The 13,178-nt window shown below is 42.8% G+C and overlaps 1 protein-coding gene across 2 annotated transcripts; it reads left to right on the top strand.

The window, feature by feature from the left end:
- Positions 1 to 84: 84 nt before the first annotated feature.
- On the top strand, positions 85 to 11,467 carry VPS26C (VPS26 endosomal protein sorting factor C). Of its 2 annotated transcripts, none has more exons than XM_081004487.1 (8): positions 85 to 235; positions 3,574 to 3,717; positions 4,205 to 4,354; positions 6,243 to 6,323; positions 7,517 to 7,591; positions 8,857 to 9,007; positions 9,419 to 9,571; positions 10,171 to 11,467. In XM_081004487.1, the coding sequence occupies exons 1-8, from the start codon at positions 179 to 181 to the stop codon at positions 10,251 to 10,253; spliced, it is 894 nt and encodes a 297-aa protein (XP_080860613.1). In that variant the 5' UTR covers positions 85 to 178; the 3' UTR covers positions 10,254 to 11,467. The 2 variants fall into 2 exon arrangements, with proteins under 2 accessions (XP_080860613.1, XP_080860614.1); XM_081004488.1 differs by lacking the exon at positions 85 to 235 and adding an exon at positions 1,833 to 1,859.
- Positions 11,468 to 13,178: the final 1,711 nt, after the last annotated feature.

Here is a 13,178-nt window from a genome sequence, read left to right as displayed (position 1 = left end):
ACAGCCCCCCCCCGAGCAAAAGAGGGAGGGGGCGGAAGTGGGAGCGAATCGAAAAGCGGAAATGAGGATTCAACTCTTCCCTCCTCCCGCCCAGAAAAAGAAGGGGACGGAGTCACGTGGTCAGAGCCGCAGCTCAGGGAGGCGGAGTCATGTGATCCGGGACCGGGGAGGGGTCGCCATGGGCACCGCGCTGGATATCAAGATCAAGCGGGCGAACAAACTCTACCATTGTGGGGTGAGTAGCCTTTGGCAGCGGCGTTGGAGCGGAAGGAAACGGCAGGGTCTGCGTTGCTCGTCCCCCGCCCCCATTAATATGTTTTTGTTCTCCTGGGGGAGAGGAAGGCTGCAGTTCTGTGCCCCCTTCCTTGCGGGTAACTCCCATTGGACTTAAATGGGCTTCCTCTTAGGGATGCCGCTGCAACCCGGGCTTCCTTCAGCCGGGCTTGTTTCCGCCTTTAGCCTTCGTAGGATTGCAAGGGTGCCAGCTGGGATGAGTATTCGGCGAGCCTGGCTTCGTTTCCCAGGCAGCAGAAGAAGGGGGCCAGCCATTCTCGCCCTTGCTGCTCCAATTGAGGGAATAATAATAATAATAAATAAATAATTTATTTATACCCCGCCCATCTGGCTGGGCTTCTCCAGCCACTCTGGGTGGCTTCCAACAAAAATAAAAAATACTGTACATTAAAACCCCAGTCCTTAAAAACTTCCCTAAACAGGACTGCCTTCAGTTGTCTTCTAAACGTCAGATATTTATCTCTTTGACATCTGATGGGAGGGCATTCCACAGGGCGGGAGCCGCTACCAAGAAGGCCCTCTGCCTGGTTCCCACAAGTAGAGGAGGGTCCTCTCCACACCAGCAGAGGAGAGAACATAGAGCCCTGCAGCTGCGCCGCTGAACTCCCAGCAGCCCCAGATGGCAGGCCAGGGCTCAGGAGTTATCTACAGGGAATAAAGATCCTGTGGCCGCCGCTTAGTGTACTGTAGGCAGTACTCACTGGGCATAAGACAATATCCCTGTATGTGCTTTCTCCTTAACCCAGCCTGTGTTGAGATGTGGTGGCACGAAGATCAAAATAAAGCAATTTCCCATTCACAAAGAACTGGAGACTATTGCAAAATTTAAGGCCAGAGATCAGGGATAGAGATGTTGTCGGACTATCAACTCCAACTGGCATGGCCAGTAGTTGTTGGTGATGCCCCTTAGAGAGGGTCACAGGTTATGCATCCCTGCTCTACAGATACAATGCTAGCATGTCTGAAGGAAGGGAAATCTGCTATAAAATCAGTGCTTTTTATCAGGGGTACTCAAGGGTACACAGTACTGAGACATATTTTTCTAGAAAAAAAGCACTGTATAGAATACTAACCTGTTGAGAAGATAGCATGTCTGTTGTCCTGTCCCCAACCTCCGACTCCTGTGTATTATTATTATTTATTATGTTATTATTATTATTATTATTTATTTTATCTATAGTGTTGGTAGGGGTGTTTATTTTTTCATGTGACCCAAACCTACAGTTTGAATATAACCGTCTGGGCATGGCTTTACTGGCTCATCCGCTGATAAACTCATTGTCATTGGATAGGGCCTATTCAACCTAGAGTGTCCCAAATAAAAAATTGAACTGATTATAAGAAATGGGTTGCTGTACTGTACATGCAACAAAACAGAGGACAAGTCTGCATGGCTGAACAGAGACAATTGTGTATTATAAGAGCATTTGAACTAGTGGTGCAGTTGGTGAAAACAAGTGAAAGAGCAGGCTTTTTCAATATTTTTACATTTTCTCTATCCCTATCTGTTAGGGAAACAGTTAATCATCATAATGGAGTGATAGGAATGTGCTTAGAGTGGCAAGGTATGTGCAGAAATTCTAGAGGTTGAGACTTGTTTGGTCCAAAGGTGGAATTGGGGAGACTTAAGTACATGGGATCCAATTATTATTATAATTTAATTAATAGAGTCAAAAGATTGTGCTTCAGAGCATGGTTTATCTCCTCCAGGATTTTGTTTCTGGCAGAGGCCTCTGGAAATGTATTCGGTGCATAAAGGGCCTTCTCTTCTTCTTTGGTTTCTGCTATTCAGAGGTTTAGTGCCTGTGCTCAGAAAGTCTCCATTTAGCTGTTGCAACTTGCACTTCCTCAAGCCCTGTGAAGTTTCTGTGCCCAGAGCTCAGAAAGTGCTTACAGTAATGAAATTCCCCATCACAAAATGTGCCTAGAACAATGGGAGTTTTGAACACTGTGTTTAAGATTTCAGATTAAAACTGCAGAGTGGAAGGAAAGGAGGACCTTTTTCTGCCTCCCCACTGTCAGTTACTCTCTGAAGACTGGAGAAGAGACCCTCTTAAGAATATCAGGGGTGTGGGCAGGGGAAGGACTAGGCCATGTGAAAAATGAACATAATATTTTAGCTACAGTTCATTCATTTTCAGCTTTGAATTCTTGTTACAAAGAAGCACACCTGGGCATTCCATTGTTGTGCCCATAACCTAGGTTTAAGGTGCCTTTTAGCTCCTAGCTTTCATATCTGTTTCTAACACTGCACACACAGTCAGTAAGTGATCCTGAGGAGAAGATGAGACGCAACACACTTCCTAGAGAAGTTCTCTTTTAGAGCTACTTTTAGATGAGCGATCTGGGAACAGAATGTCAAAAATAACTGTTTTGTTTACTCGTTGCCATTGTCAAAATGCTTTTTTTTTTTTTTACTGGGAATCCCGAAGCTCAGCTAAAGATGTTACAAACTCATCTCTTTAATTATGAATCATAAATTCACTAATACATGGGCTTGCCTTCCTTAGGAAGTCATCTGCCACTACTGTGACACAAACCAGAGCTAGTCATGTTTCATTTATAACCTCTTTCATTTTGGAGAATTCCAAAGTGTGTTGCAACAAAGTGGCACACAGGAAAAAGCTCCTGAATGGAGTGGAGCTGCATTTGTCAATGACTCTGTTAATGGTATAGCAGTGATGTGAGTTTTCCATTTCATATGCTCATTAGTAACAACGAATGGGTATCAACTGCAAACACCGCATTAGGCAAACTCGACAGTTTCAAAGTTTTTGGTTCTGCTTACTAAATACAAGTGAATTAAATAGGCTAAGTTAGATCACTCTAGAGCAGGAGTTGTCAACCTGATTCTGCAGCACAAGCTGAATCCTCCTTCCATCGAGCACTGGTGGGCGGTAAGGAAATTTTACCATCAAGAAAGATGCATTAGTGGGTGGTAGGTATAAAAAGGTTGACTACCCCTGCTCTAGAGCATCAGAAAACTTTCCAGTGCAAATTGCTCCAAGTTGCAGAAGAAAAAATTCTAGAAAATCTTCCAGTTAATATTTCTTCTTCTTGAAAATCCAAATCACTGCTATTTAGTAGTGTCACATAATAGTTGGAGCTAGGACAGAAGAGTTCCAGACAAATTATGTACTCTTCCACCATGTCACCCCCTTCCGTGAATCATGCTTTTTGATAATGACAGCACATTGCCATTGAAATATTAAAAAGATAACGAGCAGTGGATGGGTGGTTCTTGATTTTTCTCTCTCCTCTCCATTTCCACCCACTTAGGAAGTTCTCACTGGAGTGGTGGTCATAACAAGTAAGGATGCAGTCCAGCACCAGGGTATTTCCTTAACAATGGAAGGATCTGTCAACCTGCAGCTGAGTGCCAAAAGTGTTGGTGTGTTTGAAGCCTTCTGCAATTCTGTTAAGGTACAAATATGGTTATGGAAATTTTTTCTAAAGCTCTTTATTTTTGTGAAGCCGGCGTATCAAAGGTCATGGTTGGATCATCACCAAAATATGAAGTGTTAAAATACCCAAAAACTTAGCTTGGCTTTCATAGAGTCACCGTCTGTGCAGAGATAAGCAACTTCTTCAGTTTCTAATAGGGAATTTTGAGCTTAGAGCTCTCTGCAAAGAAAGCTTACATTCAATAAGCAATATCATTGTTCTATCTATATGCCTGCAGTAGTCATGCATTTTGAGGTATTCTGAGGGGCTGATACCTGCATTGGAACTGGTGAAGGGCTAAACTACACAGCGATATATGGCTTTTTATCTTTCCTTTTTCTGTAAATAAGATTTGTTTTATACATTTTGAAAATCAACAGTTAAATAATAAAACTGATGATGGGCCACTTAAATTCTTAACCACACTTTCTATGTTTAATTTTCTTTCTTTCCCCCCCTTTTGCAGCCTATTCAGCTTATTAACAGCACTGTAGAAATGGTAAAACCTGGAAAACTGCCCAGTGGTAAAACAGAAATTCCTTTTGAGTTTCCACTGCAAGTGAAGGGGAACAAAGTTCTCTATGAAACCTACCATGGAGTTTTTGTCAACATCCAGGTAAGAGAGGCTTTCAGTTTGGCAGACTTGTGGGGAATGTGCAACCATAGCTATTAATATTTATTATTTGCATTTGTATTTTTCTGCTAAGCCGGTTTAAAATACTGAAACACACAAGAATTATGATACATGTTAAAAAGAAGAGTTGTATTAATTTTGGCTCCTCAGAACAGATGGCATGAGCTCCTTGGCCAAAGTTTCTCCTCTGCTACATATTGCAAAGCAGACTCCATAAATCTAATTTGTTTTCCTGATAGTTTAATCTGCTTCTTTTCAGATAAAAAAAAATGCCTGTAATAGAGAGAGCACAATAAAGGAGAGTACCTAGTACAAGCTTGTTAGAGTGCTCTTCTGTAGATTCACCTTTTCATTTCCACTTAAATCACATGGGTGATGCTTCTATACATCTGCACGATGTTTCCAAACTTCTCTCTCTGTGCCAGCCGTCTTTCTTACTTAATGAATTTCCTCTTACCTAGTTTTGGCTCAGGCGTCTTCCAGATAGAACATCTGCTGTGAGCAACAACATGACAGAAGCTGTGCCAATGCATATGCTGAGTTACTTCATACCAAGTTTTAACTGAGAACTGATACAGTCACTGATGCTTAAGCCATTTTTATTAAACTAGAGCAAAGGGAACAATTTCACTGAGGTCAGCGGGAGCTTCAATGGAGGCCTCCGTAGGGCTACTCACTCTTTTTCCTTGTGTAGGGGGGCCAATAAGATATCTAGCTTGTGAAAAGTTTTTTGTTCCTCACTCTTGCAGAACATTTCATTTGTTATTTTGAATAAATTGGCTTTATCATTACTGCATAGGCATGTGAGTTCATGTAGCTTGGTTCAATGATATAAGAAAATACAGTTTAACAGTTGTTAAGATAGTTATTATTTTTAAAAATTTAGTCTGTCACTTGAAAAAACAAAAACAACATTTAGATTTTTCCAGTTATCTTTAATTGACCCCCTCCCACACACAAATACATTAAATGCTTAAAAAACACAAAGTTCAGCACTTAATAAGTCGTACTTTATGAGTTTAACTCCCATTAAAATTAATGATATATATAGGTGGTTAGATTTGGAACACTTTCCCTGTTATAGTTGTTAAAAATGAAGCAAAATAAACAGCAAGGGCCCTGTGATAAAAAAAATTATCATTGGTAATCAAGAGTGCTCTTTGCAGAAATGCTTTCCCTCAAACTACAAGCAGTTCAGATATTTATTCTTAGAACTTGCCTTATTCCTTTACTATAGGGTTTTAATGATGTAAATGAACTTGCTCACCATGGAATTCTTTTTGAGATGAACCATAGAGTCACAGAATTGTAGAGTTGGTAGGGACCACAACTAGAGCTGCATTGTAGTACAGTGGTACCTCGGTTTTCGAGCGTCTCAGAAGCCAAATGTTTCGGTTTTCAAACGCCAAAAACCCAGAAGTAATTGCTTCCATTTCCGAACGCGTCTCGGGAGTCAAACAGCTTCCGCTGCATGTTTTTCCATTTTTCCAATTGAACTTGTAGCCACGTTTTTCCAATGTTTCGGAAGTTGAACAGTCTTCCGGAACAGATTACGTTCGAGAACTGAAGTACCACTGTAAGTGGGTATTGCAGCACTTCCTGTGACAAGATAATTTTGCAGAAGATATAAACTGTTTTCAACACAGGTTGTGCATAAAAGTCTAATAGTGAGTTGGAACAAATGTGAAGTCCATTTTTCAGATATTGGGGGGGGGGGGTTAAAGAGGTATTAATTTGTTTTACTTAAACCTAGATTAATCGTCAGAAAGACGTGGCTCTCAAATTACTAATCAACAAAATAACTCGTTAGTAGATTGCATTCTTTTTCCAGTTCCAAGATGGAATAAATGACTGTTTTTCCTTTGCGTAGTACACCCTTCGATGTGACATGCGGCGCTCTCTCCTGGCTAAGGATTTGACTAAGACTTGTGAATTTATTGTCCATTCACCAGTAAGTACTTGCCAAAACATGCACTGGTGAATTGGCAGTTATGTAAGGAACCAACAGGGATTTATAGAAGGAAGAATGTGGACCTGAAGTTGGGGGAAATGACAGAAGACGTTGTTCGAATTCTCTATCATTCCAAGAAGGCAGCGGTTTTAATCTGTTACAGAACAGTTAGATCATGACTTGGTTCACACATCACAGTGAGCCAAACTATGGCTTATTGGAGTCACGTGACCATCCTGGCTCCTGGAGAGGAACTTGCACCTGCTTTGCTCTTCCTGGTATTTTTAGTGCAGTCTGAGTGTTGTCCAAACCTAGGATCATGGTTTAGGTTTTTCCTCCTTAGCCATAATCGGTAGCAAAGGTTTGGCTTACCATGTGCACACCATGTCATTATCGTTTATGTTCCGCTCTCCTTTTAATTCTGTACTGAAGCTGCATCTTGTTTCTATGCCTGAGGGAAACACTATCCTAGGCTGCCCCGTTACTATAATGAGACTTTTCTTCATAGCCACTAGAGATTATGGGAGGGAGACCTCCTCCCTCTAGGCTGATGAGAGCACGTATCAAAGGACTGCCCCACAGATGGCCAGTTGGGATTGCTGGCACATCTTCCACCAAGCAAGAACTACCTTTCCTATAGTCATCCATTCTCGTTCTTGCAATACAGTGGTACCTCGGGTTACATACGCTTCAGGTTACAGACTCCGCTAACCCAGAAATAGTGCTTCAGGTTAAGAACTTTGCTTCAAGATGAGAACAGAAATCGTGCTCCAGCGGCGCAGCAGGAGGCCCAATTAGCTAAAGTGGTGCTTCAGGTTAAGAACAGTTTCAGGTTAAGAACGGACCTCTGGAATGGATTAAGTACTTAACCCGAGGTACCACTGTACGTGACTTGAAAATACCTTGGTTCTGGAACAGCTTCGTTGTCGAACAAATCTGCTCCCGATCGGCTTACCTGGAAGTAAGTGTTCCGGTTTGCGATTGTTTTTCAAAAGCCGAACATCCAACGCAGCTTCCACTTGAGTGCCAGTCGGAAGCCGCGCCTTGGTTTTTGAATGGTTTTGGGAGTCAAACGGTCTCCCGGAACGGATTAAGTTCGAGAACCAAGGTACCACTAAATATAACGCCTCAGGCGTCATAAATTGACAAATAGTAGACTTACCACTTTGACCCTTCTTTTCATTCTGTTGCAGCCTCAGAAAGGTAAACCAACCCCAAGCCCTGTGGACTTTACTATTACTCCTGAAACGCTACAGAACGTGAAAGAGGTAAGACCCATATTCCTGTAAGGGATACAGTACTAGTGTGCTTACTGAAAACTTGGTTGTTTAGATGCTGTGTCAAACCATGCATAGGTACCAAGGAGGCCTGTTTGTGTGTGTTCCTGTCCGCCCCCCGCCCCCATATGTACGCTCTGGTTTTTTCCTTCTCACTTCCAATCTAGTGGCAATCCATAGCTGGCCATCACACCTGCCCTGGGTAAACCATTGCACAACAGTCTGTGCAAACCAGCATTGCAATCCCAGTTCTTACCGTGGTTTATCATCTAATGACCATTTGCCCAGTTGAGATGTAATGGCCTGTAGCAAAATCGCCATTTAAAATGTGTTTTTCCTAGAACTGGGTTTGGTTTATTATTTTTAGATGCAGTGTATTTATATGTGGAGTTATGATTGAGACATATGCTTGGCGGCTACATAATCCAGTTCCTTTCCTTCACGACAAAGCAAATTTGATCGGTCAAGGGTTTTAGAATGTTCAATGGTTCTGTGCTTTTCCATAAAATACCTTTCTTTCCGCACAACTACTCCAGTCCCATCTTCTGCCATCATGCTTTCCCCCTTTTTTAGATAAGAGCTTAAACTACAACATATAAAGGGTTTTCAGTTTAGATGGTAACAATCTCGTAGAGCAGTTATTAATGGCAGTCCCTTTATCGAGGGTCCTTTTAATTTCTTGGTTGCTTGTATTTATTTATTTTTATTTATTAGGTTTATGTTCTGCTCTCATCAAAAGAGATCAGGGTAGTTCACAAGATAAAAAAGGCAATATAAAAGCACAAATAAATAGTTAAAACAGAGGCAACGAAACAATGCTTGTATGGAATGAAAACACTAGCTTTAATAAACTTAAGTTTCAATGGAAACAGAATTTTTTCTTTCAGTATTATCTGTGTTTGATGGAAACAGGTCACAGAAAAAGCAGTATTGTGTGGTGTGATTTAGGATTTTAATCCTTGTTTTGCTAAATTAGGAGACTTCTAGTATGAACTTGGATTAAAAGGCAATCATACAGAGTTGGCTGGGCAAGTCTACCTTCCTTTGTAACAGACTTAGAGTGACCTAGAGAATATTTCCAGGTTATTTCTTATTTGTAATGTACCTAAAGTGTTGTACAGAGTTTTTGGAAACCGACACAGATCCTGCTTGCAGGCTTAGTTTAATACAAAGGGGAAATTGCAGAACACAACGGGGAAAATGGCAATTCTTGATTAGATTACCTACCTTCTCCTTTAACTTCTCTTTGCATTTAGAGGGCATTGCTCCCAAAGTTTCTCATAAGAGGCCATCTCAACTCTACAAACTGCATCATAACACAGCCCCTCACAGGGGAGCTTGTGGTGGTCAACTCAGATGCTGCGGTTAAGAGTGTTGAACTCCAGTTGGTACGAGTGGAAACCTGTGGTACGTCTTTATACGTCTGTGTATAAATGTTCCAGAGAGTTTGGTTTTATGTTTTTAAAGCACGCCAAAGTGTTTTCAACTTAGCCATTAAATTGAAATGGCCCTAGAATAACTGAAAGCTTTGCCAGTAAGCAAGATGAAATACCAGCCATAGTAAAGGTCACGCCACATGTTGGAAAATTCCCAAAGTACTTGTAGTGCACATATGCATAGGTCATAACATGGGTGTGCATACAATTTACATGTGTATTCAAATCTTTAAATTTGTAGGACATTGGTTCTTAATTGGAAGCACCCCATCCCTGGCCAACTGTAGGAATGTTCTAGTACTTGAAGTAGCAAGCATGGTAATATGTTATTTAGCAAAGTTTGGTTTCCTTTTAATGCCACTTTTGCCCCGCTTTTGCCAAGGCTGTGCTGAAGGTTATGCTAGAGATGCCACTGAGATTCAGAATATTCAGATTGCTGACGGAGATGTCTGTAGAAATCTTCCTATTCCAATCTACATGGTATTCCCCAGACTCTTCACCTGCCCCACCTTGGAAACCACAAACTTCAAAGTTGGTAAGGAATAGTTTGACTTATTCCTATTATTCTTTATTTATTGGTTGCATTATATAGATATAGGTCTATCAGCAACTTACAAAAATTCATTTTAGAAGCTAGTAGTCCCAGTGGTTTTAGTGTAGGTCTATTCTGAGTGACTAAGGTTGGATATCACCATAAAAAATTACCTGGAATTGACACACATTATATTGGTAATTATCAGCTTATTTTCTGAGACCCAGAATCTAGCAAGGCAACTTGCCACCAGCATATTTCTTCCCTAGTTAAGTTGAAGCAATAGTTTGACTTGATTTTCAGTGCTGGCTGTCTGGAACTCCCTGGAAAATGTTGTTTTGATTAAGATAGAGACATACGCAGCACCTAGAAATGCTTGAATATTTTTATGCTGCCTTTCAAGTTACCCAGTTGGAGCTGAATTTTTGAGGTATTACTTGGCACCCAAGGATGTACTGATCTACTTGTCTCTAATGAGATGCTAATCCAGTCTCTACCTAATCATTATTTCAAACCATTTTGCAAGCTACAAATGTACTACTAAGATTACAGGGACCTGGGCGACAATGCTAATTCCAAGATTGTGTCGTTTGTTCCTCTAGAATTTGAAGTTAATGTCGTCGTCCTCTTGCATGATGATCACCTCATCACGGAGAACTTTCCACTGAAGCTCTGCAGGCTCTGATTAATTAGAACAGTTTCAGGAATACCATTGGGACCAGAAGCCTCCTATCAGTTGGAAATCCAGTGTGTTGGCACTGCGAAAACCAAGCAATGTGATTGCTGCCGTGTATTCTCAAATCCTATGGCGATAGAAGAATGAAGTTTAGGTGTTCTGTACACTTGCAGCTATAAAAGTGCTCTCTCAAGGTTGTTGCCCAACATCAACCAGCTGAATTTTGCCCCGATTCTACTGTGGAGTCGTGTTTATCAGATGTTGAAGAGTTGCCCCTGCTTATGGTGAAACTGTATCACATACAAGACCACTCTCTAGCTGAACTACCCCTTCATCTACTTGATCCTTGTTTGTATTGGTTCTGCTAGCAGGAGATCATAACACGAAGGAGTTTTGTTTGCCAATATGTCATTCCAGTTGAAGCCATTTCCTATCCATGTCAGCGTATGCTCACTGTGCTTACATGTAGTAATGCTATACAAATTTTGAAGAAAATCTACTGTAATCTTCGAAAGAGCTGTGTGGTAGGAATTATATTTACCTAAGCAGCGGACCTGAATTTTTCAAAATTGAATTTTTCAAAAACTGCTATATAGAAATTCCTGTTTTCGCCATCGGCATTTTAAATAAAAACTTTGAGTGAATGCTCCTGGCCATCAACTGCCCGTGGGGGGTATTTTGGCTTGGGTGCAATGGTTTAACATAAATAGCATAGGATTCCTCAGTATTGGAGCACCAACTATAATGATTAGCTCTCATTTGCCTGCAAGCAGAATGGTATTACACTGCCATCTTCGGACAAGTTTGCCTTTAGAATGAGACGAAATCTACTTGAGTTGAACTAAGGGAAAATTGGGACATAGAAGAGGAGATGGTAGAATAAATATCGTGCTACCTATCCTTGAAAGGTGTCAGCCTACAAGCTTACTAAAGGAATGGAACCACCTGGTGATGTTCATTTTTGCCTAGACCTGATCCCATGTCCTTGCTGCATTGCCTTACCAGGTTCTAAATGTTGTACACCAACCAAATACAGCCCATTCCTGAGTTGTGGCTACTTGCATAAAGTAATGGAATATGTAGTTCATTATCCCAAAGTGCCTGTTTAGTGACGGGAGCTTTGATTTCTTCCTCCAAATATGTCTGTTGCTAAAATGGATGAAGTCCTCTCACATATGCAATGTATGTTAGAAAGCAAACTAAAATTCTGTGGCTTGCTCACAGTGTGTTGTCTTATGTAACAACTTGCGTCTCTACCCAAGTTAGGCGTGCACTGGTCTTCCTGGGACGTGGTTTCTAGAACCTTATTTTGGAATCTAAAGGGAAAACATGCTACAAGGTGCTGATATGTGCCCATTTACTTTTACATACAATTAGCCTACATTTTACATACATTTTTTACAGGTGATGCGGGTGGCGCTGTGGGTAAAACCTCAGCGCCTAGGACTTGCCAATCGTCAGGTCGGCGGTTCGAATCCCCGCGGCAGGGTGCGCTCCCGTTGCTCGGTCCCAGCGCCTGCCAACCTAGCAGTTCGAAAGCACCCCCGGGTGCAAGTAGATAAATAGGGACCACTTACTAGCGGGAAGGTAAACGGCGTTTCCGCGTGCTGCGCTGGTGCTGGCTCGCCAGAGCAGCTTCGTCACGCTGGCCACGTGACCCGGAAGTGTCTTCGGACAGCGCTGGCCCCCGGCCTCTTAAGCGAGATGGACGCGTGTCAGGGGTTCAGGAGCAGAGGCACAGGAAAGGGAGGAAATAGAGAGCGAGGGGGAGGAGTCCGAAGGAAATGTTAGCGATGACAGCGGTCCGAGGTCTCTGAGTCCAGCGAATCGGAAGATTCACAGAAAGGGGCTCCCATGGTCAGAGCAAGGGGGGTGCCGAGGGGGACACCCCAGGAAGAAGGGGCCAGAGGGGACTCAGAGAGCAGCAGTTGGAAATCAGGACCAGCGTCCACACCAGAGTGCAGTAGGGGGGAGGAGTCCCAGGCATCGGGATCAGGCGGCGCACTGCCAGTGGGAGGACATGAGTCAGGATTGGCCACGCCTCCATCGGGGAGCGAGGAAACGGTCGAGAGGAAGGTTGAAGGCTGGGCGCGCGCGCCAAGTTCAAATGTACAGGAGGGCGGCGCAGTTGGCAGCCCGGATAGGGAGCCAGGTCCCAAAGCCCGCCGAAAAGAGGGGGAGGAGTCAGGGGGGTCAACGTCAGCGTCAGAAGAATCCAGGAAGGAAGGGACCCCGGGGGGTAGCAGGACCCAGAGGAGAAAGGAGAGACGTAAGAGGTGGAGTAAGGCTAGAATCTTAAACTGGTGTACAGGGGGCGGAGACTCAGATGGAGCTTCGCCGATCTAACCCCTAGACGTAGAGCTGGGGCGCTGCGGCTTGAAAATGGAAACTGTACTTCAATAAAGACTTTTGTAAATTACTGCCGGCTAGCGTTGGTCCTCTGTGAGCTGGGACCTGGAGCCAGCTCTGACAACGCGCAACCCCAGAGTCGGACACGACTGGCCCGTACGGGCAGGGGTACCTTTACCTTTTACCTTTACATACATACATTGCATGTAGATCATGTTAGCTCAGCCTTTACAGGAGGTGATATTATGGTCAGCTCTCTCAACTTTTTTTTGTCTTTGAGCCTAATAAAAGTGGCACTGGTGCTCTGTTTACAGTTGTACCGCTAGCAGCACACCTGCCAGAAGTGGTGATGATAGCCCTGCTCAGTCATTTTGCCCATTACTGCAGCTATTAGGCAGAGTAGGTGGAAATGAGCAATACATTGAAAAATAGGAAGGGCAAAAAACTGATATGGGCAACAATAAAAGGGCCTTCCTTCCTTTTTAAAAAAAAAGAACTGTAGAAAGGGACAGTAACGCTGTGTAGAGAATAGGGCAACTTAAACAGGGCCATGTACACCCCAAGGAAAAGACTACTCTGAAACCA

This window comes from Podarcis pityusensis, assembly GCF_964106645.2.
Source record: "Podarcis pityusensis genome assembly, chromosome: 4".
Classification (NCBI taxonomy): domain Eukaryota; kingdom Metazoa; phylum Chordata; class Lepidosauria; order Squamata; family Lacertidae; genus Podarcis; species Podarcis pityusensis.
The sequence above is the reverse complement of the archived record's forward strand: the minus strand, read 5'-3'. Positions and strand labels throughout refer to the sequence as shown.

What these genes read in the sequence shown, in the direction of transcription:
- VPS26C (XM_081004487.1), top strand. Translation starts at nt 179, where the DNA reads ATGGGCACCGCGCTGGATATCAAGATCAAGCGGGCGAACAAACTCTAC. An exon ending in CCTTCTGCAATTCTGTTAAG is followed by an intron (nt 3,718 to 4,204) that starts GTACAAATATGG and finishes CCCCTTTTGCAG; the next exon opens with CCTATTCAGCTTATTAACAG. An exon ending in GAGTTTTTGTCAACATCCAG is followed by an intron (nt 4,355 to 6,242) that starts GTAAGAGAGGCT and finishes TCCTTTGCGTAG; the next exon opens with TACACCCTTCGATGTGACAT.